Raw genomic sequence first — 26,099 nt, forward strand, 5'->3', positions numbered from 1 at the left:
ACAGGATGAAAAATAAGTCTTTTTAGTCAAAACTGGAATTTCTGAGCATCATGCTTGGAGTAATCATTATGTAGTTAAGAGATCTTATTGTGATGAAGAAATAGAATTTGGCCCAGGATTGGAGACTCTGATCTACTCTTGCTTGACATTACAAAATAGTGGTGATATCAGTGACATCAGTGACGTGACATGACATCAGTGTTGGGGAGAAATCACCACTAACTTTGAGTATAGAAATTCATAGTAACAGTTTGTCTTGTACTATGATTCATATCCCACCAAGTTCACAACTGATACTGTTTTTTAAAGAAGAGAGGTAATGCCAACTGCAGGCTCAACAGAACTATAATGAATTTAAATGTAATTATAAGTATCTAAGCACAAGGCCATTCTCCATCACTGTGGCACAGTCCCAGTGGGATGTGATCAGTGGGAAACAAAAATTGACCTGAGGGAGCTGTTACATTGCACCATAGTCAACTGTCTCCCGTTTTATGTAGGTGGGGTGTGTGTGGAGGAACCCCACACTGCAGTATGTGTATGAGAAGTGTCACATCATGCTAATGTAGTTCACAGTGATAAATAAAAGCGGACAACATTTTTAAAAGCTACTTGCTGAAGTTAGTTTTTTTAATGAATTGCTCTATTTTTGTTTGAGAATTCCATGTTCCAGCCATCTGAGGAAAATGTTACTCTGTGGTTTTTGGGAAGTCAAATGTGTAAAGTAGTTCATTTGGCACTCGTGTGTGTTTGATGCAGAGTAGATCCTATAGCCTTTGGTATACACCTGAATAATATATTGTTACATGTGATGTCCATTACTGCCTCAAGATGAATGACTTTTACAGCTTTGCATTGTGCGTGAGGGACAAAGTTTAAGTGAATTAGCAGGTATTCTTAAACTAGATGTGTTTGAAAAAGATCTCCCTTGCTGTGCAAAAAGCTATACACTCATTCATTATCTTACTGCATTCCTTGACAGAAACAGGTTACTAATACTTAATTTCTAATCTTTTGTGATAACTGTCAGGGCAATGATTCTTCAGCAACCCCTTTACAATAAAAAAGTAGTTAAACGAGGTATGGAGTTTCGGACAGATAAAGCAAAGCCAATCAGCTAATTATGTCACTCCTGTAACTTGAGTTTCCATTTCAGTATTATGTCTGTACTGTCTTTTCTCTCTCAGTGTATCACTGCCAATTATTGGAATGCCTCATGAAATATAAGCAAGAAGTATGGAAAGTAAGTTTAAGATCGTATGTACTTTGTGGAAATGACTGTATTTGGATAGTAATGAAAACCAGATGGCTTGAAAACTGAACTGATTGTGTGCCAAGAAGTTATAAATGATCTTTATATCCAATCCTCCTTCTGGATTATGGAAAGAAAAGTCCTTACAATTCTTAGTTTACAGAGGCAGCTCCATGTTTTGTAGAACAGAGCTTCGTTTCCTAAATACTCTGGTTGTGGCTCCAGTTAGCAGAAATTTTAAAAATGACCAATCTTCTCAATTCATGTGGGACTGAACTTTTATGAGGACTGTTTGTGAGTATTGTCTCAGCCTGAATCTGATCTGGATCCAGTTTTTAATCTATATCGCACCTCTTTGCTCCATGGCTAGACAGAAGCTTCATTTGCTATAAATTAGTATACTATGCAGGGTGGGTGGTAGCTGTTGGATGCTCCGATCAAGCTCAGAAGCCAATTGTGAACATGTTGTTGAAGTTAGTCATCTAATGTACTTGTAAGAGTGTACCAAGGATGTTTGGTAGGGCATGAAATGTATATATTTTGTGTGTTCAGGTATCTTTGAACACAAATAATGGATATTGAATTGTGTTTTGTTACCTTGCAAAATAAACATTTTGTATGTGTCTTTTCTTAGGATTTGCTATATGTGATAGCCTATGGACCATCTCAAGTTAAACCTCCAGCGGTACAAATGCTATTTCACTATTGGCCCAATTTAAAGCCCCCTGGGGCAATCAGTGAGTACAGAGGACTGCAGTACACAGGTCAGTGCAACTCTTTTTGTATAGGACAAAATAAATATAAAGGAAATGATCAGAAGTGTGTTAATGTCACATGTTTACAGTTCTATGATGATTTTGATATCTTTTGTTTGATAGGTTAATACTTTCATGAGTATACACAGTAAGTGTATAATAAGTATTAAGTATATACAATATCCATTTCTCTGTATTTTCAAAAATAGTTATGAAAAATAAAAACTGCCATCATGACTAATAAATATATTGTGTTACTCCCGATACTAACTAAACCAGAACAGGAGAAGAAATAAATACAGAGTTCCAAATGGTCTGTGAAACTGCCGCCTTGGCCTCATAAGGGTTCTGGCTTATGTTCCTTTCAATTACTGCTCTGGTTGCTTTTGTTGTGCCAGCTGCTATCACTGCTGCTGTTGCTAAGACTCCTTATCTGCCTGTTATTGTCAAAAAAAGTCAGGTGATGTCAGGTGCAGTCAGACTAATGGATAAGTTCTCAAGATTGACTATAGGGTGAAAATGAGAGACAAAGTCAGCAATGCAGCTGGAGCTGAGTTGGCGGATGGTACAAAGTTCTCTGTCCACCAAACTCCCCAGTGATACTGATGGGATTGTGCTTCTATGGTGGGGACTGTCCAGCAGCAATTCATGGCTTGCTTTTCCTGCTTGCCTGTCTCAACCTGTTTCAAATAATCTCTGTCATATGGGATATGTTGTGTTCACTTTAAAAATTTCTGGACCAGAATGCGACATTTTAAATAATAAAAATGAAGGATTGGAAGAGACCTTAGAAGATGCCCTAGACCAACTCAGGTACATTCTGAATGTTCCTGATACACATTTGTCTGATCTGTTCTAAAGCCTTCTCTTGAAGGGTTGATAGATTTCCTGACTTTTTAAAAATCAGTCTTCTTTACAGATCTGTGAACTAAGCATGATATTCCATCTGAATCGTTACTAGCACTGGGTAGACTGGAATCAGTTTTCTAAATATAAATTTTCTGTTAATGTATCCCAGAATGGGATGAGTCTTACCTGCAGTTGCATGGCATTTGACCTGGGGGCATCCCGTATGGCATCCAAGTGATGCCACTTGAACATACCTTTGTTGTTTACTTGTTGGCATTACAGAGCTAAGGTTCTTTCTGTGGCTGGACTATTTTCCCTTTATCATAGCTGTGTTTTCACTTTGCCTGGGAATGTTACTGAATTTACTCCGCTACTCCTGACATTGTGCTGCTGGAGTGGAAGGGTAATTAATTAATTCAAAATGTTGGTGAGATCTGGAAGGGTCTACAATGGGGATGTCTGCATCTTACATTTTCCATTTCTTCATTGAGTTCATGGCTCATTTCATAATCATATCCCAAACAAGTCAATAGGCGTATATTCTAGGTTGTGTATTGTAATTATTAGGCTTCTTGAGGAATGGCTAGGTCTTTTCTCATATTTGTGCAGTACTTAGTACAAGAAGATCTTGTTCTCGATACCACTAGATACAAAAATATAAATATATTTTCTCCATTTAGTAATCATCTCTGTTTGGTTTTGCAGCCTGGAATCCTATTCATTGCCAGCACATTGAATGCCATAATGCAATTAACAAACCAGCTGTGAAGGTACTGCTGTTTCTTCAGGGGTCACACCCAACTATCTGGGGGATGAGAGGTTGCACTTTAACCCCAGCCGTAAGCTCTGGTTGTGTGCAGGTGACCAAGAGCAGGAGCTAAGGGAACAGCAAAGCCTGTTGAGACCAACGGGGGGCAGAACTTTGTGAATATGTTCTTTGCCTGCCTAAAGCAAGATGGGGTATTTCCTCAAACTACTATGGGCCAAGTCTTGATATTAAACATGAGGAGGGTTCCAGAGCACTTTATAAAATTCTAAGCTGGCTCCTGGCTAATCCATGTCAATATTTTCCTGAACACGTATATTTGTGTAAATACCTGCACAAATATTACTATATACAGGAAATGTTATGTCAATTACATAGCTACATATTCACCTTGGTATCTTGATTGAAGCCATACAATGCCCCTACTCTGATTGTGATCCTTCGCTTAGAATAAGTCCTAAAGAAAATAGCAACAAAGCTTTACTTACCTCTTCTACAGCCCTCTTTGAAGGAAGTAAATAATATCTTTCCTGTTTACATGCAGGATAACAAAGTAAAATGGCTTGACTGGGATCATAGCGCAGTTTGATGGCAGAGGCAAGAACAGCATCCCAAGTCCAGAGCTAGAGTTAGGTGTACTAATTAATTAGATTTGTATCTAGTTAAATATGTAGATACAGCAAATTTTCCTGGCATCAATTCATATACTAACAATTACATTAGTCAAACAGTTCTTTAGTGAGCTTTTTCCACAGGCTATGATACTGATAGGGCATAATTGTGACACCTATCTCACAAGTCCTGCAAGGGACCACTGTCCTGCCCACTCCAATCATTCTCCATGGTCCCTTGTCACATGAAAAAAACCTGGAAGGTGTTGCTTCATGTTGTAGTGATCACTAGATTCAGACTAATCACTGAGCAGAGCAAAAATATCAATGAAATTTACAGTTCCAAGCTTTGCAGATGAAATACCTGAATATTTTTGAGTGATCTCTTAGCTTAACTTAGAACCAGTCTTGATCAGCCATCACTCAGAAAAATGCAGCCTGTTGTCTCTTGGATAGATGAATGTATATTTGGTTAACAAAGATGAGAAATATTAAAAGAGGCATTTGTCTTTATAAATAACGTCTTGCACTTGACTGGAGTAAGAAACATTTTGATTTAGATGGTTAAGATATTGTGTATGCATATTACTGTTCAGCTTTTCCTTAAATAGTACAAAACACTTAAACAAATGTGTATGTAACTGGCTGTTAACTGTAACCCTTTTCTGTAACTGGCTAACATGGAAGGATAAAAGCTAATGCAAGACAAAGTTTGGACCTATGCTGCCAAGGGAACTGTGGGTCCATAGTCTTTGTTCTGTCACTGGAATTGTGCTGTATAATTAACAACTATGATGACTGAAAATTAGATTTGGCTGGAAGAGGTGTTACTGAGAGAGAAAAATCTAGACTTTTACATTACCTTGTCCTAAGCAATGGCTTCTCTAAGTGACTATCTCTTTGGAAAAAAAAAAAAAAAAGTAAGTCTGTCATGACTATGCGATGTAAATGTGTAATACGAAATATATTTGTCTTTCAGAGAGTGATAATACTGATATTGAAATATGTCCTGTTCTCTTCCCATAGGCTCTTACTTTCAGTTACATCCCTCTCTTTGTTAGAAATAATTTGAGATCTTGTACTGCCAGATGCTGAGTACCATCTTTCAGAATACTAAATGCTCTCAGCAGATATTAAAGCTGTGTTATATTGTATGTCCTAGCAATAATGTGTTGAACGTTCTCAGTGAACTTCAGTGAACAGATGTTTTAATTCTTTTCCTGCTCTGTGTTTCAGATGTGCATTGACCCATCCTTGTCTGTGGCTTTGGGTGATAAGCCACCTCCCCTATATCTTTGTGAAGAATGCAGCCAGAGAATTGCAGGGTAGGTAAACTAAGAGCTGGAAAATGATCAGATATAGTCAGACTCCAGAGTTCAGAAATCTGGAGTTATGCTTTATTTCAGTATGTTTAGCATATAATTTATATAGATAACCCTATTGAAATGTTGGAGCACACTGCCACTCAGTATGAATAAGGATTACAGAAATTTACCCCACAGTAGGCATTTGCATCTAGCAAATAGTAAGTTTTAAAGTTAAGATCTCTGAATGAATAGATCTTGTGGGATGCAGTGACTATGGTGGGGGAACCTTATTAATGTACAAGCTTTTGCTTATGAAACGTTTTTTTCCTCATCCGTTAGTTGTCATTAAAAGCAGGACATTACAATGAAATCTCTGTCACAGAGACTTCATTACTTTTCTGTAATGTGTATTTCAGATTATTCTCTAGGGTATATTGTGAAGCAGCAGAGTAAAGAATTACAATTGGTCCAAGCTTGTCCAGTACCTGGAAGGAATAAAGCATGAGATGAGTTAACCTCACTTATTCTTTTTTTATTCTTTTTTTTATTCTTTTTTATTCTTTTTTATTCTTTTTTCCTTCTTTTTTTTAAAGTTTATTTTTATTTTTTTAAAATTGCTAATTTTGTTTGCATTACTTTACAAGATCTACTAATACTTATGGGGAGTTCCAATCACTAGTTCAAATGGACAAGGTTATAGGTAGTTTAGAACCTACATGGGTTTTTTTGTCCCCAGCTTAAGACACCTTTATATCACACCGACTGTAGGAAAAAAAATTACTTCTCACCTTAGATTTTTAAGTCATCATTGATTTAAAGCTGCAGGAAAAAGTAATTGAATTTGGTAGAGGCATAGCTTCTAAAGAGACTCAGAGAAAACAGCACTAGTACTTTTTTTTTTCTATGTTTGTCTGTTATTCTTCACTATCACTTCTTAGCTATCAGACTTTCAGAGCACACGTTGCTTTAATTTGATAAATTTATGTCTTAAAAGTAATTTTTTGAAAGCCTTGAACATGGTGGACCAACATCAGCAAAGTAGTAATTTGCAGTAAGACAGGCACAATGAAGAGAGGTAATGTAAAGCAGCCTGCAATGTATAAAACTACATTCGTAAAAAACCAGCTTCAAAATAATGTCAGTCCTACCACATTAATTTAGATAAATTTCCTCTGTGCAAAAATAAATGCATATATAAATAAAAAATGGAAAGCTAATTAGATATACAATTTTTATAGGGATCACAGTGAATGGTTGATTGATGTTCTTCTACCACAAGGTAAGAGGTATTTTAAGGGTAGGTACAAATTAATCATAATAGTACAACCCTATGCTTACTGATATTTCTGCTGCTGTATTACTTGAAATGCTGCATTCTATTCTAAAGGAATATTTCAGAATTTTAAACTAGCTTACATAATACTGGTTAATATCCTTAAAGTACTATGAAAATTGACTAATCCTCTATCTGAAATAGTATGCAACCATTTTTATCTGTGAGGAAACAGAGACAATTGAACAGATTTTCAAATCCTGAAGCATCCACAGTTGAGGCTAAGTTTTTTAAAAGTATTTGTGTCCCACACCAATGTGCAAAAAAAGGAGCTAGTTCTTCTGGTAATCTGAGTGTGATTCAAAAGCTCTTAAAGCTTCTGAAAATCTATTCTGTCAACAGAAGGCTATAAAGGATATCAGAAAAGGACATAAAATATTTTTCAGTGACCCAGTCATTGATCCAATCATTGCCCTTTGGCCAGTGAGAGAGCCTGATACTCTTTTATCTACCAGAATACAGACAAAGCTTGTTGACAGACTAACCAGAATTTCCTGGGTTTACAAGGACAGTCACATATTCTCTAAAGTAACCCTTTCAAGGACAGAACAAAGACACTCCCTCCCTCTTCGTTCTGCAAACTGACAATTCTTAGGCAGTGTTAGGAGTTCCCCCCCCCGTCTCCTTTTAATTGAAATCTAATCCAGATTAAGAATGTTTTATTTACTTAAGTACTTCTTTTTACTCAGCCACCTATGCTTACTGAATCAGATTTTGCCAGGGCAATAGACTGAAAAGATACTGATTGCAGGTTGAATCTGCAAACATTTCGCTATGGAGTTATGGGTCACAGTCATAGTGGCTGCTTCTACATTGTTCATCCATATTCACTAATCTCTCATCCTGCAAGCTTTCACAGGCAGTGTAGGCACATCTGAGCCATGTCTCCTGCAGCATGCCACAGTAGTGTGCCTACAGGTGTACTTTTACAAGTCTGAAGCATAGGCAGAAGGTGGATGGGATGCAGAGCACAGCACATTTAATGCACCAAGGCTGTTCTTTCATTTCAGTGTAGAAATAGCCAGGAGGCCTAAGCATACAGTGTCCTACCTCATGCAGTCCAACAGGCTTAGAGTTTTCAATAATATCTGGAAACACAAGTTTAGCCTCAGAGTCTTCCTTGCAGCAGGTCCATTTTCCCATGGCTGCCACAGTAAAACGGATCGTCAATCTGTGTTGATGTTTTGTATACCTTCCCCTTACAGCTGAAATTTCTGCTATATGTCAGAAGAAGGTAAGATTCAGTCATTTGTGTGATGGGGCATGATTTGATGTTGTGTGTAGTGGCATTCCATTACTATATGTGGTGTGTTCTTTTTTGTACCATTCCAGATTTTCACAATTTATCCATGAATGCATTTGTTGGTGGATGGGAATGATTCAGCAGCAAGGTTTCTTTTTGTTAAAACTGCTGATGTTTGTTGTGAGTTATAGGTTTTTGTTGAAGTGGCAATTAGTAAAGCAATTCAATTATGCAGTTGAGCTCAATTTTTATTCAACTCTGCTTATGAAGAGGATAGAGTAAAAGATTAATCTTAAATCTAAGTGTTTATATCTTCTCATTTCCTTGAAGTCTTGGGTAAATCCTAAATTGGACAAAAATCCTACTGTAAACCGTATATTTTTAAAAATATATGGACTGAAAGTCTTCAGCGCTTGGCTCTAAAAAGATTGCTGACAAAAAGAATCTGCTTGCAATACATAGCAGCTAGTGTGTTTTAATAACATTTTAATAATGAGGAATATATTGTATAACGTATTCTAGATCTTATGTGGTAAAGAAAGCTTTTGTGTTGGGCTAGATTACCAGGTGGCAAAAATAAAGGTAGCGCATATTTCGGAGGCTTGGATGGTTACCTATAATAAGGCATATCCTTACATAGCATAAACTGATGTGACACCATTGATTACACTCCTAAGGATCTGCCTGTTGCTACACGTAACTTAAAAAAGACATTCTGAAGTATAAACAGGGGTTGAGAGAACTACTGTAAATTTTAGAGATTGCTCCAAGCCAGAAAGTTGAGGTTGATGACTTAAATGTTGGTTTGGTTTGCTCCAAAAGAAGAGCAACCATGACATTTAAGTCCAGGCCCAGCATTTAGGTCTGAGATCATCTTTCTGGAAGTTCAGTGACACTTGGCATCAGGAGTTTGTGCACAGTTGTGCTTATATATAGTCATTTTGGAAATGAACAATACTTTTAAGCCAGTTCCCCAGTGCTGACTCTCATCCCTGTTCTCAGTTCCACTTTATGATACTTGTGGCCTGATAAAATCTTGTTTATTTTCCAGAATTGTAGTTCACATGTCAGAAGAGCTGTCGTCACATGCTTCTCAGCGGGCTGCTGTGGCCGCCATGGCAACAGGCCAGTGCGCTATTGCAAAAGATGCCATTCAAATCATCACAGCAGTGAAGTTGGGGCAGCCGCAGAAACCCATCTTTATCAGACCTCACCACCCCCTATCAATACCCGGGAGTGTGGGGCAGAGGAACTTGTGTGTACTGTGGAAGCTGTGATCAGGTAATATGGCAGCTTATGAAGCATCATGTCAAGTAGGAGCAGGCTTTCATGTAAGTATTGCCTGCAAGTCTTGTGCAAGTTCATTTTAGTTTCACCAGGATAAGTTCAGAGCAGGGGCGCTGAACTCCTGCTGCGTTAGTGGAATACTGATCAGCTGAGAGTGTTGTCCTCATGGAAGAAGTCAGCATGAATCCTAGAATTTGATGTTATTTTATTACTGTTCTCAGGAAAATGATGAATCAGGTGCCTTAACAGCTAGGCTTTTTGATCGGATACCTGTATCCAGTGCAGGAAAGTTGCATTCACTGACCACAAGCTTGTTTTATAGCTTGCTGAAGGAAGCAGAGTTTCATGCTGAGCAGAGGGAGTATGAACTCAACCGCAGAAGACAGATGGGCCTTTCCTCTTCCCATCACTCCCTGGATAACACAGACTTTGATAATAAAGATGACGACAAGCATGACCAACGCCTCCTGAGTCAGTTTGGAATCTGGTTCTTGGTAAATTCTTGCTTTCTTCTCTCACTCCTTATTTTCCTCTCCTTTTCTTTCTGAAGCCTCAGTTTTATCTCTTTTTCTCCACTTCTTGGCTTTAGTTGGATACTTTTCTGATTTGTAAAGCAAAAAGAAGGATTTCCATGAAGCTGTCAGACTTGGAGATTTCAGAACTAGTTTGGGTGGAGCTGTTCACTGCCTCCTGAGTCCTCTATAGAGTATACAGCAGAATTATTCACCCTCTCAGTTTTTTTATTGACTTTCTATATGCTGTCATCTTCTGCTCACAAGTTCCCCCTGCTGAGTGCCATTATTTTAACCTTAAAAGGCAATCCCCTAAAGATCTGTCTGTCACCTTCCATCTTTCAGCATTGCTTTCTGGAAGTTCAGCTTTCTCTCTTGCCTCTGAATAGGCTGGAGGAGTCTTAGTGGGCTGCTTTTCCTTTCTGCCCTCAGATCGGTCTAGTTGGGTCAGTCCCAGTCATTGTACTCCAGTGACAAGTGGGGAATAGCAGGACCCCTTATCCATCATCTAAAAAGAGAGAGGGACAGTGGCGTGGCAGGTCTAGAATCCCATAATGCCAACAAAGCTGCTTTGCTGTGTCAAGCGACTAAATGAGTAAACTTCATATTCTGCTGATATCTTGTGAGTTATGTTGTTTAACGTTGTTTTAGACTTAAAGCTTTTTATTATTTTTTAATATTTTTTATTGTGCCATATTCATCTGTTCTGTTTCAAACGATGTTTTGTAAAGACTGAAGGCCTATGTTTCCAGGAGTAGAATTGAAGCGAGAACAGAACAGGTTTTGTTACACTGTATATGCCTCATCCTTGACATTCAGAGTCTATCTTTCTGTGGTAGGGAGCGGGAGCTCACTGACTTCATTCTATTCTTATAAAATCTCTTGATCTCTCTGTAGTATTGGCAAAGGTGACAGCACAGATTGTGAGAAATAGTGGGTTGCGGTTTTCTTTCATAAAATGGTACCTTTCATCCAGAAACTGGACAGAGCTCAAGAGTTCCTATTAAAAAGGCTGCAGGCTGATACTGCCTTGCGTTAACACTCAACTGAGACAAGCACCAGGAAACAAACACCTTAACTTAAACTTGCAGTGAAGTAGAACAACAAAGACTGTACTTTGAATTGGCAAGGGTGTTGTTTGCTGCCTCGTTGCAAGAGAAAACATGGAGGCAAAGCACTTGTAAGATGGGTTCTGGTCTTCTCTGGGAAGCATTGCTGTCAGCTGTTTCCCCAGAAATGACCTGGATGTTTCTCCTTTGTTCTCTTGCTGCAAGGGAGCAGTCACTGACTTTGGGTTGCCAAGTGCTGAGAGTACAGCTTTCACTAGGAAGTGGCAACAAACAGCTGGTAGATGGTTAAAGGAGCTTCCTAAATCTCCTGTCACCTGTTAATTTCCATTCTTTGGATTCAGTGCAGCAACCTGACTTGAAACTTTGTCTCCTGTCCCCAAAAGATACCAAGAGCTCAAATAGCAGGTAATTAAGGGCTTAGCAGTGTGCCTGGTCTGTGAACTGGGATACAGACTTGGTCTCAGATTTGGGACAGTTTTACAGTGCAGACATCATTTTAGAGAGAGTTTGGAGAAGGGGAGAAGAATATTAACTATTATGTGAGAATTTTTGAGGACTGAAAATTCATATTCCCACCCCAAATGAAGACAAAAAAAATCAAAATTGGAATCTTTTTGCAAAGCAAAGATCACTTATTATATTAAGTAAACATCGTTCAGACTTCTTGAAACTCTTCATTTGGTTTGTCTTTTTTTTTGTACATTTTATATATATGTGTGTATGTGTATCATATATTTTACCAGGCGTTACATTACCTTTTGAAGTAAAAGTCATTTTAAAGTTCAAACCAAAAGGTTTCAGTTTATCAAAGCATTCTGTATTGATATTTTCAGTGTTGAAACTAAGAAAAAAAATTCAGTGCTTGGGGTTTTCCCCCTCTTACTGTTATTTTCTCATTTGGAAATGTTTTGTTAATTGTCCTGTGCCAAACTCTACTTAGAAGACAAGTGAGCTGATCAGTTTTATGTAATTTGCATCCTCAGATCTCTGAGAATATGTAAAATATAGTAGACAAACAATTTGCCACCTTAAATTCTAGAAATGAAACTTAATTTGTGTTTCTGTCTTCCAGGTGAGCCTTTGCACTCCCAGTGAGAATACACCCACAGAGAGTTTAGCAAGGCTGGTTAGCATGGTATTCCAGTGGTTTCACTCTACAGCTTACATGATGGATGATGAAGTTGGTAGCCTGGTTGAAAAGCTTAAACCCCAGTTTGTTACTAAGTGGTTGAAGACTGTTTGTGATGTCCGATTTGATGTCATGGTCATGTGCCTCCTTCCTAAACCAATGGAGTTTGCCAGGGTAAGAATAATTTATCTGAAGGTTCCTTTATTTGCCACAGAGATTAAAGTCTTCAGTATAAAGACCACTTTCCCCCCAGTTCTATCAAGGCAAAAGAAATCTCAGTGGTTGAGGGAGCAGTGGGGTTCAGGAATTTTTCCTCTTCATAGCACTTTTAGTTTTACTGTGTTAGAGAGCAGCGATTATTTACAGTAATATGAAGATAGGTTGGAAGAATATTACAGGTATTGAAAGATACTGTATGTTGTTGATAGCTGCACATTTCCATTATGCTGCTGAAGCACGCAGGCTTGCCTTTTGTAAAAGGTATCATTTGTCTGCTCCCAGATAGAAGCCTATCCTTTACTAGTTTGCTTTACTAATGTTTCTCTCTTCTTTGCATACTTCATCTCTGCAGCTGTGAATTAAAGGTCATGAAATCAGACTTGTAACTCCAAAGGAACTCCAGGCATATGATGCCCTGTAGCTCCAGATAACTAATTTAAGTGACTCGTTTAAGACACTAGTCTGCCATGGTTCACCTTATTGTGGATGGAGAGAGAGAGACTTATCTGGAAGGTTTTTCAGGGTGCCTAAGTGAGACTGTTGCTGGAATCCCTTCTAGAAAGAGTCTTTCTGTCTGATAATTATGAAGCAGAACTTACCACTTAACCTGGATAGTGAAGATAGGCAACAAAGTCAGGGATGTGAATATTCCTCTATAGAAAAGGAAACATCAGCATGAAAATAGGAACTTTATATTTGTGAGGGGTTTAAGACTTTTTCCCTCATTTATCACATGTGCTTTTGTAAGAAGATTTTAATTTTGTGACCTTCTTATTTAAATTGTCCAGGGGCCATGTTGGTTTTGTTTCCTAAAATTAAGTGGCTAGACTCGGAAGGGCCATAAAGACTTGATGTGATATATCACATCGTCAGGGATGAAGTATGCATCCCTGGATTGTTCATGACCTAATATGTGGGATTTGCTATATGTGTGTGGACCAGCACATGTGTGTCTTACTCTGACCCATCACTCTGAAGATACACCTGGCTGTGCGAGGATTGGAGGACAGCTGAGGAAGTTTGAGAGGTGGATGGATGAATTAAATGTTAGAACTGAAGAAAAGAGATCAGGGCTTTGATGCTAAAAGGGAAAGGAAGGACTGAAACTCATGCTGTAATCTGTTATGGATCTTTTTCTTGTTTTGGATCCAGCCCCTTTTTTTGAGTTTTATTACCCCCCACTGCAATATGTAAGACTAGACTGATGATTTGCCAGATTTGCAAGGGTTCACTGGAACATGAAGACAAACAGCCATGAAATTAGCTGTTATGAATGGAGAAAAAATAGTTCGTTGGCTGAGATTACCAGTAGTTGCTGCCAAAACAGCAGGCATCTCTAGAGCCATTAGTCAGGAACAGCAGATGTGAGCTGAGGTCAGTTAGAATAATTAATCTCTGTAAGCCAGTTACTTATTTGCTTAGAAGTATATTTTTTGGCTTCTATCACTTAGAACCTTTCCTCAAAAAAACCCCAAAACAAACAATCACAAAAGAACACCTGGAACAGACCAAGTTTTTCAAAATAAAGGCAGCAGTCTAACAAGTTGCCCAGAGGAAATAATTGAAGGTGCAAGTTTGACCAAACAAATCTGTTCCTTGTTGAGAACTGTAAACAATGAGAGGTTACTCTGCATCATGGCCTGGAAGTGAGCAAACTTCATCTGAATCTTGGACAGTGCTTTGGTGTACTGTGGGTCAAATGAGAGAGGAAAAAACCAATGCAATCCCCATGGCTGAAATCTAAATTCAGGATGCAAGGTGCTGATGATAACCCCTCACAATTTCTTGGCTGCAGCACACTGAGCGAATTTATGGTGCTGGGCAAGTTACAGGGACTAGAAGTATTGTTCATCAGTATGATTCCTGGAAATACCCACAGGTTGGTGGATACTGGGACAAATCGTGTAGTGCTGTGACCCAATTAAAAGAAGGGCTGAATCGAATCCTTTGCTTGATTCCATACAATGTGATAAACCAGCCAGTGTGGGAATGTATCATGCCAGAGTGGTTGGAAGCTATAAGGACGGAAGTGCCAGATAATCAACTGAAAGAGTTCCGGGAGGTGTTGAGGTATGTAGACATATGTAGGAACCATTCTATCATTGCCTATGTTGATTGTTGAGGGTTTTAGCACAATGAGGTGGTGGCAACAAATAAAAATGCCTCTGTGCAATACACAGTAGTGACTGCTTCTGAATTTTTTATGACTTATATTTAGACTAAAACATGTAAGCTTTGGGAAAGTTTCATTTTATCGCTCCTGGTATCCCTGAATCTGTGTCAAGAGCCAACTACATGGATGTTTCTTTGCTGTGAGCAAGGCACATTTTCAGTGGCTTCCTGCAGCTTGGTGGAAGAAGCATCTTTCTGTTCCTGGCCAGCTTTTGATGAGAAATGGTAGGGATTAGTAGAGCTGGCACTGAAAGACTGATGATTTGTATTGACTTAGCTAATATTTTCCTCTACTGAGCAAAGAAAACAGCAGAATAAGGCTGTCTAGTCATAATTTCATGTCTGGTGTATGCCTTTGGCAATAAAACTTCACATTGCCTTTTAACTGATGAAGAGGCTCTGAAACTGACTGTGAGCTTGTATTTGCAGGTATTGATGTAAACTTTTAGTGTAAACATGGAATAGAGGAGGAGTGGTGAGATGGGAAATTTTCCAATTTTTACATTGGGTGTTGAAAAAGATATTGCTATCAAATGAAACTGGGCATGATATGAGATGTGATGTAATTTCTTAAGGTGCATCACCAAATTCAGAGATGACTTTGTGCAGTCAGGACAGGTGGTATCAGCAACCTAGCTCAACTCCTGTGGAGGGTGGGGGTGCAAGTAAGATGCAAGAAGCATCGTCAGTGCTGGTAGTGAGATTGCCTTCCTACCAGTTTTCTGTTATATCTCACACAGTGTATGCCATGGTAAGTCAGTGATGCTATTTTTTTTTCTACTTTTCAGCAAAATGTTTGACATTGAACTTTGCCCTCTCCCTTTCTCCATGGAGGAGATGTTCGGCTTCATTAGCTGTCGATTCACAGGGTATCCATCCTCTGTGCAAGAGCAAGCATTGCTTTGGCTGCATGTAAGTGTCCTCTCTTGACAAGTCATGCTGAAGCAACTTATGATTTTGGAAAAGAAAAACAAAAAAAGGTGGGGGGGGAAAGAAACCACTTTTCCATGGATCATAGAACCTTTCTGCATTTACTTAGCCCCAATGTAAGTTTGGTTGGTAGAGAGATCCCGGGAAGCTTTATGTTACTAGCCCATCATGGGCAATATAATAGAAGTCTGGAAATTCCTTTTACCTTTGAATGTCGGTTGTGTCTTTAGGGCCATTCAGCTGTCTGACTTTTTGCCAGCAGTAGTTTTCAGTCTCTACAGAATTTGGTCTGTAGCTTCCAAAATTAATTCCAGACTCCAGAAGCAGCTGTAGTTGTTCCTGTATATGAAGATCTGGATTAGACTAGCTCTGTACCCATCAAACTTTCTGCTGCTCTGGCCCTTTTGTGCTATATTTGCCCACAAAGCTGGCATTCACCCAATGTTCATATTCAAAAGCTACGGGGACAATCATGTCAGCTGGGGCCAGTGAATTCAAAAGGGTATAAAATTTTCCACGGCACCTCAGAATAATACCTGTATTCTTCATTATCACTTCTTTTCTGCTGTGTATTATTTTGGTTAAGCCTCTGCACAGACCAATTTACCTGATGACTGTAGCAATTTTCATGTATGCAGAGTTTTCAACTACAGTATGATTTTTTTTTTTTTTAGATTTTTCTTGACCAAATAACAGTTAATGGCAAGTACAAATGAGCTTATATTTATCTGAGTGTTGCTGATAAAATAGATGATAAATATTCCCTCAGTGATTTGCAGAAAACTATCCTGTCACTATGTTGACACCTGTAGGCAACCATTCTGACCGGATTTTTAGAATAAATGCAAGAATTCAATTTTAAGTAATAAAAAATATAGTAAATACTAATTCATCCATGTATTGGTAATACTTTTGGTTTACAGAAATACTTTTGTGGAACAACCTCACATCCCTGTGTGTTTGTGCATAAAACTGATCTCAAGGCATGCTGAGCAGGTGCCAACAAATAAATACCCTTTTTTTTTTTTCTTTGGCCAGTTTTCTTTTGCCCTGGTTCTAACAGAAATCTAAGCTCACAGCTCACCTCATTGAAACCCAAAATTAAATGCATGGAACGTGCTGAACTAAGCATCGTATGATAAAGGTGCTTATAAAGTGGCTGGTGTTTTTTATCAAACTTGAAACTCAAGCTTTTTTTTTTATTGTCTTTCCTCAGGTATTATCTGAACTAGACATTGTTGTGCCTCTTCAGTTACTAATCAGCATGTTTTCTGATGGAGTTAATTCTGTAAAAGAGTTAGCAAATCAAAGAAAATCGAGAGTCAGTGAACTGGCGGGAAATCTTGCAGCTCGAAGGGTAACTGGTTTTTATCCTGCTTTTTTTTTTTTTTGCTTGGAACAGTTTTCCTAATAGAATGCATGTGAAGAATTAAAATACCATTTTTCAGTATGGCAGCATTTGATTGGAAACACTATAAATTTTGAAAATGGAAGAAAATTGGCATGACTTCTTCAATTAATACCACTCTATCACACAGTCAGTGTAAAGTTGTCTGTCAAAGGCTTATGGTCTGAAAGGAAATGTACAAATCTGTAGGCACTACACATACTTGGACTGATGTGACTAACTTCCCAGTAGTCTTGGATGAAGTGCTTCAAGGACAGCAGGAACAAGAGTACTCGAAAGGTCAGCTCTTTAGATTTAAGGAACTACAGCATCTAGGCAGTTGATTATTCCTTGCCTGTGTTCTGCCTGTCTTCTGATGTAGCTCCGCAGAGACTACTCCAATACCTAGCCGTTGACCACTTCTAAACTAAGCAGAAAAAATGGACAAATTTACTGTCTGGTCTTTCAGACCATAGCTGGCCTAAAAATAGACCATGTCAGGTGCCACCTAACTGTGTATCTCCCTGCAACACTTACAGGTTATCAGGGTGTTTTAGGTGGCCTATTGTGGTGTGGACGTAAGTCAATTCAGACATGCACATCTTGTTACTGTTGTATCTAGTTCATTTGTAGCTACCTGTATCCTTGGTATAGCCGTAGTTACACTGTTGTCTTGAGATAGCCTCCTACTATTGAAGTTTGTGTCCCTGGATCATGGAGCAGATTATTGTAACCTGATGGCCACTTTACTGCCTGCACCAATTTTCTGTTTGGTTTATGATGTTAAAATTCCTCCTTGGTAGGAATAAGGTAATGGATGTCAGCCGCTTAACCTGAGAGAATGTATACATATGTCCAGAATATGATTCCTGTACTTCGATCATATTTTATCATATAATGGCATTGAGGGACATGTGTAGATTTTGCAAAAAAGCTACAGAAGGCAATAGTAAGGCTGTCAAAGTTCTTGCTATTTTCTGCAGTTTTGTATAGAATAAGATTGCTTAAATGTGTAACAGTCATTTGGACATGTTGATTCTTTATGTCTTCAGGTAAGCGTTGCTTCTGACCCTGGGCGCAGAGTTCAGCACATGCTGAGTCCTTTCCCAAGCCCCTTCCAGAGCCCATTTCGGAGTCCAATACGTAGTCCTTTTCATAGCCCTTTCAAGAACTTTGGACACCCCAGTGGAAAGACAATTGATTTTGACTGTGAAGATGATGAAATGAATCTTAATTGCTTCATTCTGATGTTTGATCTCATCTTGAAGCAGGTACTTGCAGAAGAACAAACACCCACATTGAGAGGACACAGAAGTTCTGTAGTTACTTTTGGCTCTCCTTTAACCCTGTATTGAGTCCCTTTCTGCTAAGTGACTGGCATGAAGTAAAAGAAATTTAAATCCCTCTACAGCTGTCATCTGCCTTTATCCATATAGGATTCATATGTTCATATTCAATGAAGAGAAGTTAGATACCTCCACATTCATGTTAGGTGCTCATGTAAGTAAAAGGAACTTCTCCTTGGAGATATGTTTATTTCTGCAGACTAGAAGCAGAGGCTTGTTGATAGGCTTAGATTACATGCATAATTTTTGGATAGCTAAATTTGTACATTGTGAATCTGAGGCCAGGTGTTTTGGATAAGTGTCTCCAGGTAAAATTCATGGGTCCTGTGCTTGAAATTTTTTACTCTAGCTGTTTGAGCTTGGACCTCAACACCAGTGGCAATTCAAAATTGTGAGTGCCAGTTTATCTCAAACTCTTCCCAGTACTGTAATATAACACTAGCAGAAATGGTGCTCTGGTTTTTAAATAAATAATAAATCCCTACTCTTTTCACTCTCTTTCAGATGGAACTCCAAGATGATGGTGTCACTTTGGGCTTAGAGAACAGCATTTCAAAAGATATCATATCCATCATAAACAATGTGTTCCAGGCACCCTGGGGTGGTTCTCACACCTGTCAGAAAGACGAAAAAGCAGTTGAATGTGGTCTATGTCAGTCCAGCATTCTGTGTTACCAGCTGGGTTTTGAGCTGCTGGAACAGCTTGCTCCAAAAGAAGAAATCAGGCTTGTGGTAAGTAGAGCAGTAAAGGGCCTATATTATTGGTGTGCTGAAACTCCTCTTCTTCATTGCTCTTGTTACATTGTGCACAAGAGAGCAAAGCTGCGCTGAGCTTTGGCATGGAATGATTTGCGAGGTTAAAGCAAAATGCCATTGAATTGTAAAATTTCCTAACTTTGAATTGACTCAAAGAACCCGGGGAAGATGACAATATTCATCCAGCATGAACTCTTCCCCCATCAACACAGAAGTACTGTTTCACTTTGGAAGGACACTCCTGTGATACTGTGTCTTAAATAAAATGTGAAATGTTAATACTCAGTGCTTTTCATCTTCTTTTAAAAGCTAAGAGTGGATATTTTGAAATGATTTGATGATTTTGAGTGAATCAGTTGTCAAGTGAGCAAGCCTTAGTTGGTGCTTGATTTTTGAAAATGCTGAGCAGTGTTAAAAAGCAGAATATACTTCAGATTGAGTATCCAACTTTATCAGACACAGATATGTACTCTCCGATCACTAGTCATCATTAAAGTCCTCTGTAGTTTTGCAGAAAAATTGAAGCACTACCTGTAGTGTGATGAATTTATTTTACACTGTTTGTCTATTATATGTAACTGTTCCATCTGATAGTTCAGAAGACAGCATCATTCCCCTTATTCTGAGTGCTCATTTGCTGTGGCATGGTAGTGACAGGATGTTTATTAGTAATTTTTTTTTTTTTCAGTGGTGGGCATAGTGATGCCTTTTGATGTGTAAAAGTTTCAGAATTCCTTTTGGATGTGTATGCTAATAGTAGGTATTGTGCATGTGGTATTCAGTAACTTGTGCTAGAAAAATCATCTCATGCCCTTTCAGTTCAGATTCTCACCTCAACTGAAAAGTAGCAAGTGGTGAAGTCTTTTGAATGCTGGGGCTCAGTACCATTTCTAGGATCCACCTCGCAATTTTTAATATAAAGACCACAGTGGCAACTTGTAATCTTGAGGTCCTGGCCACAGGCAGAAGTGGTCCTTTTTTCAATGTGAAAGTGATTGAGGTAGATCCTGCCTCTAAGCCTGTAACTCTACAGTAATGTAGGAAACACACCCTGCTCTTCTCTGTTACTCCTCTGAGGCAAGGATGACAAGTTTGGCGAAACCACGGCCCTGTGATTGGATCCACCTCAGCTCAGGTATACAGTTTCTGTTAAGTTGTGTCACTTAAATCCATGTTTGAAACTTAGTCTTCTTGTTGGTATGCATTTGCTGATGCAGCATTTTAGATATGCAGGTGATTTGAATGCACCAGTGTCCATGGAACTAGACAGTGTCTGCCTCATTTGAGTTCAGCTTATCACACTGAATGTAACTTAAACAGCAGGATATGGCCTCATGTATTTAGATAACAGCAAGAAACAAATTTAACTTATTATATTCTTAAAGGAGCCCACAGATAACCTCGAGGATAGTCTTCTGTATACTAGACCTGAGTTTATTATAGGAACTGAAGGAGAAGAGGAAGACAAAGTGGCACCAAAACATGGAGAAAACCCAGGAAATCACACAGAGACCACAGAAAATGCTGGTAGGTGGAGGGTGAGAAGGTTGAGTATTTCAGTAAGGCTTTAAATTAAATGCTTCTACTCAGGTAGAATACAAGGTTCTGAAGCAGTCTTTCAAGTCCAATGCACAGTCACTTTTTTCTCATGCATTTAATTCTTTCAACATATTAATTAAAGAGGACAGCTGTATTTATGTTGATAGCAAGTGCGACTGTCTCTCAAAAAAGTGCTAGAAGAAATCTTGGCTTTTTGAACATATAAAGTAGCAAAAACATTACATGCCAATTTCCATGCTGTTGTAACTTGACTGACTGCAGGGTTATTGTGGCTAGAATTAATTTATCTCTCATTGCTTTGACATTTTTTAGTTTCATTTTGAATCCACAGATGAGAGAACTTTAACAACTTTTTATGTAACTTACATTTTTAACAGCGATAAAGAATGACACAGAAAGAAAATTTTGTTACCAGCAACTTCCAGTTACCTTGAAGCTCATATACACTATATTGCAGGTAACATTGACTTGTTTGTTTAGTTTGAATTTTTGGTTAAGTGGCGTCACTGTGTTCAGAGTAGTACATCTGCTTATACAGGAAATGTCAAGGTTTGAAGAACCGGACATTCTTTTTAACATGCTGAACTGTCTGAAGATCCTGTGTCTTCATGGGGAATGCCTCTATATAGCAAGAAAGGACCATCCACAATTTCTTGCCTATATTCAAGATCACATGCTGATTGCAAGGTAGGTTTTTATCACATGTTTTGTCTTCCTACTTCGTTGGTTCTCCAACTATATGTATTTATTGTTGGCTTCAAAGAATTTGCAGGTTTTGCATGGAAAATTAACAATGAGTGGTAGGGAAGTATGGAAAGGTTAAATAACTGTATAAGGGCACATTGCACAGGCTAATTAAGAAGTTGCAAATGAAACCAAGGTACCCTGCATTGTCCATCATGGCTACTCTGTCATGCACCACTTGTTTTGCAGTGACTCAGAGTTTCTCATGCTGAATAATAGGAATGTCTGAGACTGAGGTATCTTCCTTGAATCTACAAAATAAAATAAAGGATGATGTAGAGGCAGGCACACAGTTTATAGGGCTTTAGCATTAAAGCTGAGAGAACAACAGTATTGCACCTTATTTTTAAGAGGTAAAGGAAGTTTTTTTTCATTTAGAATCAGAGTGAATTGGATTGAAATCTCTCTGTTGTATTCATGTAAATGCCCAGCATGGCTCATAGAGATTTTAATGAAAAGTGCATTCCCACCAACAATACAGTGCAGACATTTAGAAGAAAGGATGTCAAGGGAGTGTTTTTATAAGCAGGCTTGCTCTTTTTGGTCTTTCCAGCTTATGGGGAGTTGTGAAGTCTGAGTTCTCTCAGCTTTCTTCCCTGGCAGTCCCACTTCTTCTTCATGCACTTTCGCTTCCCCACGGAGCTGACATTTTCTGGACAATCATAAACAGCAATTTCAACAGCAAAGACTGGAAGATGAGATTTGAAGCAGGTAGGCCTGAGAAACATACACTGTATGCTCTTTGTTGCCTCACTGAAGAGGTAGAGCTGTAACTGAGGAGACCTATAATAGATTATTATCTTTTTGCTGCTTTGAGTTTTGGAGATAGTCTGGTGTGAAACTACGGCACAACAATGCAGTAAAATAGAGGAGAACATGAGACATTTTGGATACTCAAAATCAAAATTGCAACACTTGCCAGCTATTTTTTGCTGTTACTTTCTCAGATGTGCATATTTCTAGGAGAGGTATATTAATCAGGACATAAAGAAGCCATTGCCTAAATTAATATGCATATTTTCTTTCTCTGGGGCATGGCTGCTACAGTGGAGAAGGTGGCTGTGTTGTGCAGATTTTTGGATATTCACTCTGTGACAAAAAACCACCTACTGAAGTACTCTTTGGCTCATGCATTCTGCTGTTTCCTGACTGCTGTGGAAGATGTCAACCCAGCAGTAGCTACTAGAGCTGGGCTATTACTTGACACCATAAAGAGGCCAGCTTTACAGGTATGTTCGTTATATGGGAAAAAATACATTCAGACAGGAATCTGGGTTTTCACCCAAAGTTCAAAGTGGTTCAGACATCATGGTCACTGCTAATAACCTCTTTAGGCAAGCCTTACAGGTCTTGGTAATTGACATATGCACAAAATAGCCAACGGAAATGATACTGCCCTAGCCCCAACTTAGAATCATAGAATCATTTACGTTGGAAAAGACCTTTAAGATCATCGAGTCCAACCATAAAAACTTTGATGACTGCAAAGGATTACTATTGCATTTGAACTGCTATCGTAAAGAGCTGTAAAAGTTTTTTATTATTTTAGAATTTAACTTCTTTCAATTAAAAAAAAATAATTTGTAAGTCTTATGACACCCTGCTGAGCTGACAGTGAGAAAATATATTCAAGCAGAACCAAACATAGTCTTGATCTTTTCAAGATTTACTTAGGCATGTAATTTTAAGCATGTGAGAGACCTGGCCAATCAGAATTCTCATGATTAAAACTAAGCAGATATTAAAGTGGATTGAAGCCTACATATACAAACAAGATTAAAAAAACCCCAAACTTCATAGTACACAATTCAGTTCTAGTTCTCTGGAGAACAGAATGAATACCTATTTTTGAAAAGTTCAGTGTTACTACCTATAAAAAGCTGTTAATACCTGCTAGTTTTATTCCATATAGTGCCTTTTCAAAATAGTTTCCAGAGAACCTGAATTCACTGAGTTCACTGAGACTGTTACCAGTATACTGCACTTTCATATTTAATGTGTGGGTTTTCTTCTCAAACGTAAGTCTTGACAATACACCCAAAATTCTAGTGCAAATAAAATACAGAAGCATTTTGAGGCAAAGTGCTTCTGATACGCTTTACTACGTAATCTTTCTTCTTATGTTTGGGCTTGGTGATTCATCCTTTTTGTAACTAAGGTCTTGATTCAGCTGCCTAAATCTAAGTTTTTTTCTCAGGCAGGGGTATATGAAGAGAATACTTTGATATTGTGTACCAAATGTGCAGTAGGACAGAACTTTGCCTATACCTTTGTATTCCTCAAAATCTTAGCAAATTTACATTCTAAATGTGATGTTAATTTATCTCCTGACTTACCTTACTTTTCCATTGACATCAGTAGCGTTAGTTCTGATGTAAAGGCCTTGGTAGGAAAAAGGAGCTAAACCTTTATCCTGTACTAATTAACAGGAGAAGTTGTGAGCTTTGACCTCACTTTGTTTTAAAAAATGCCTGAAGTTTTCACATCTCGGTTCTGTATTTTGTGTTTTTTTTCCCCTCTATAGGGTCTCTGCCTCTGCCTTGATTTCCAGTTTGACACAGTTGTCAAAGACAGGCCCACAATTCTTAGTAAGCTTTTGCTACTTCATTTTCTAAAAGCGGATATTCCAGCTTTGAGCTGGGAGTTCTTTGTGAATCGCTTTGAGACCCTGTCTCTGGAAGCACAGCTTCACCTGGACTGCAACAAAGAATTCCCTTTTCCAACAAGTAAGCAGAGTCCAAATCAATCTGATCACCTTTTATCAGCTTCTGGAATTTCAGCTGCCTGCAAGGGTCTGAGAGAGATGTAGGTCTCACCTGTATAAATTCTCTGAAATTAAGTAATTTTTCAGGACAAAAGAGAATAATTCAAAGTGAGCATTTTTTGACTGCCCTAATATAGATTAGGCTATAATCTGTCACACCTTTGGGAGCTGTGTTTTACTCTCATGAGGGTGTGATTTGCAGCCTTGGTTGAAATGCAGTCTGGTTCTGTGACTAGCTGCAACCTGCACTAACACACTTGTTCTTTTGTAGATGTTCTTATGCTATCAACATTGCTATTCCCAAGGTCATGCCTGACCCTGTTCTGTAGTGGTCTGTACAAAAACAGCCCTTGGAGCTGTATGACCCTCAAAAAACAAATGTGTGGGACACAGCACAAGAGGTACACGGACTCTTAGTGCCAGTGCTCAGTTAACTATTCCTGCAGTGACAAATGTTTGTAAATGTTTGTCCTGTTCATACTTGCTTTCTTGATGAAACACCATGTCTCCTTCCATTCACTGGGGGGGTGTTAAAAAATAATTTGGGCATGATTGTTTAACGTGCTGAGTAATTGAAAACTTCCTTACCCAAATGGTGGCCCATGAGGCAGATCTATTTCCATCTGATTTGCTTGGAGGAGCTGGGGGCAGCTGTTTGGACAGCGTGTGCTCCCTCAGCAGCCTAAAGCCTCCTCCTACGCTTGCATGGAGCCCAGTGCCTAAAAAGGGCCCAAGTGCTGCTGCTGCATCCATACAGGAGATGGATGGAACTGCAAACATGTTTTCTTCTCCATGCATGAGTAGCTTGACCCAAAGCTGGAAACTGCTGCTGTGGCCTGAGGAGGGAATCTCAGCACTAGTTTCTAGCACCTCTGGCTGCACATGTAGGGTCATATATTTAAATATGAATATTTGGGAGTGATTTAAAATTTAAAATATGCAAAAGATATTTTTCAAGTTTCTTTTTAACCTTTCTCTTTGCCTTTTCAAGACGTAAGTGGTGCAAAGGATGGGCTCACCGGCTTTAGTTGCTCAGATAATTAAACTGAAAGGGTTTGAATGCACCATAGACGTGTATAGAAAAGTATCGGTGACCCCATTAAGATATGCAGTGATACTGCTAGTAACACCACTGTAAATCTATAATCACACTCACAGATTTTTGGAGGCGCTGTTCAAATCCAGGATGATAGGTGTAGGCAGCACAGGAGGTCAGTGAGGCAAAACTAGAGGCCACATTTGGGTATGAGTGCACTAAACATGATCCATACTCATGAGATTTCTGCCATTTTAACTAGAGGGCACTTCATATTCCCTTAGCCTGAAATTCAGGTTTTGGTTTCAAGAAACTGTTTTTGTCCAATCTCTAAAGAAGTAACAGCATAATTTTTAAAACACAATTATGCCATTTGGGGTTTTATGGATTTCAGAACGAGAGCATGCAAATAAGTACCTTGCAGATGGACCCCTTGAGCCCACATGAAGCTTTCTTGACTTGAGTGGGACCTGGAGCCCAGTTGCATTTGGCACTTGGCAGCATTAGGGCCTCACCATGCTGTGGAATGAATCCTAACTTGGTCAATTGCATTTGCAAAGCTATCACTGCTGTCCGGACAAATGTCGCCAACCTCAGTGATGCAGCAATGTGGAAGATCAAGAGGGCTCGTTTCGCACGTAATCGTCAGAAGAGTGTGCGTTCCCTGAGGGACAGTGTGAAGGGACCAGTGGAGTCAAAGAGAGCGCTCTCCCTTCCAGAAACCTTAACCACCAAAATTCGTTGAGTATCTATTTATATTTTTGTGACACACCTGTATCTTCTCCCTTAGGATTGTATCCTATTGCTGGGTACACATTGGAATTGTCAATATTTATCCAATTGGGATAGCAAATTTAGGTTTCTGACTGATTTGGGCATTATTCAGATAATGACAAGTTAGTGAGTTTGACAAAGAACATAGACAAACATTGTGTCTATGCTGTGTTTGTTTAAAATGCCAGAACAAAATGCTCCAAGACTAGTTTGTGGATAGATCTTGATTTTTATTTGTAGCTAATACACAGTAGTTTTGTCTAAAATAGACAGAGTGTTTAGAGAAAAATTCCTTTG

General features: G+C 38.7%; 1 protein-coding gene across 9 annotated transcripts in view; it reads left to right on the forward strand.

The window, feature by feature from the left end:
* The window catches only part of UNC79 (unc-79 homolog, NALCN channel complex subunit), a 111,936-nt gene that overhangs the window by 17,953 nt on the left and 67,884 nt on the right, over positions 1-26,099 (forward strand). For 7 of the 9 annotated variants that reach the window (XR_008577467.1, XM_054828563.1, XM_054828564.1 and 4 more), the window contains exons 6-26: positions 1,188-1,243; positions 1,887-2,016; positions 3,562-3,626; positions 5,470-5,558; positions 6,779-6,819; positions 8,079-8,107; positions 9,168-9,397; positions 9,726-9,897; positions 12,058-12,288; positions 14,213-14,403; positions 15,294-15,417; positions 16,652-16,792; positions 17,875-18,093; positions 18,673-18,900; positions 20,310-20,451; positions 20,862-20,941; positions 21,023-21,171; positions 21,782-21,939; positions 22,276-22,457; positions 23,753-23,954; positions 25,589-25,768. Coding sequence is in view for 8 of the 9 variants with exons in the window: in XM_054828563.1 (XP_054684538.1) it covers positions 1,188-1,243; positions 1,887-2,016; positions 3,562-3,626; positions 5,470-5,558; positions 6,779-6,819; positions 8,079-8,107; positions 9,168-9,397; positions 9,726-9,897; positions 12,058-12,288; positions 14,213-14,403; positions 15,294-15,417; positions 16,652-16,792; positions 17,875-18,093; positions 18,673-18,900; positions 20,310-20,451; positions 20,862-20,941; positions 21,023-21,171; positions 21,782-21,939; positions 22,276-22,457; positions 23,753-23,954; positions 25,589-25,768 (3,039 nt within the window). In the remaining variant the exon portion in view is untranslated. Of the gene's footprint in view, positions 1-1,187; positions 1,244-1,886; positions 2,017-3,561; positions 3,627-5,469; positions 5,559-6,778; positions 6,820-8,078; positions 8,108-9,167; positions 9,398-9,725; positions 9,898-12,057; positions 12,289-14,212; positions 14,404-15,293; positions 15,418-16,651; positions 16,793-17,874; positions 18,094-18,672; positions 18,901-20,309; positions 20,452-20,861; positions 20,942-21,022; positions 21,172-21,781; positions 21,940-22,275; positions 22,458-23,752; positions 23,955-25,588; positions 25,769-26,099 lie in introns of those variants that run through there. The other 2 variants (XM_054828567.1, XM_054828570.1) reach the window with 2 other exon arrangements.

This window comes from Grus americana, chromosome 5 (genome assembly GCF_028858705.1).
Source record: "Grus americana isolate bGruAme1 chromosome 5, bGruAme1.mat, whole genome shotgun sequence".
In the NCBI taxonomy this organism is placed as follows: domain Eukaryota; kingdom Metazoa; phylum Chordata; class Aves; order Gruiformes; family Gruidae; genus Grus; species Grus americana.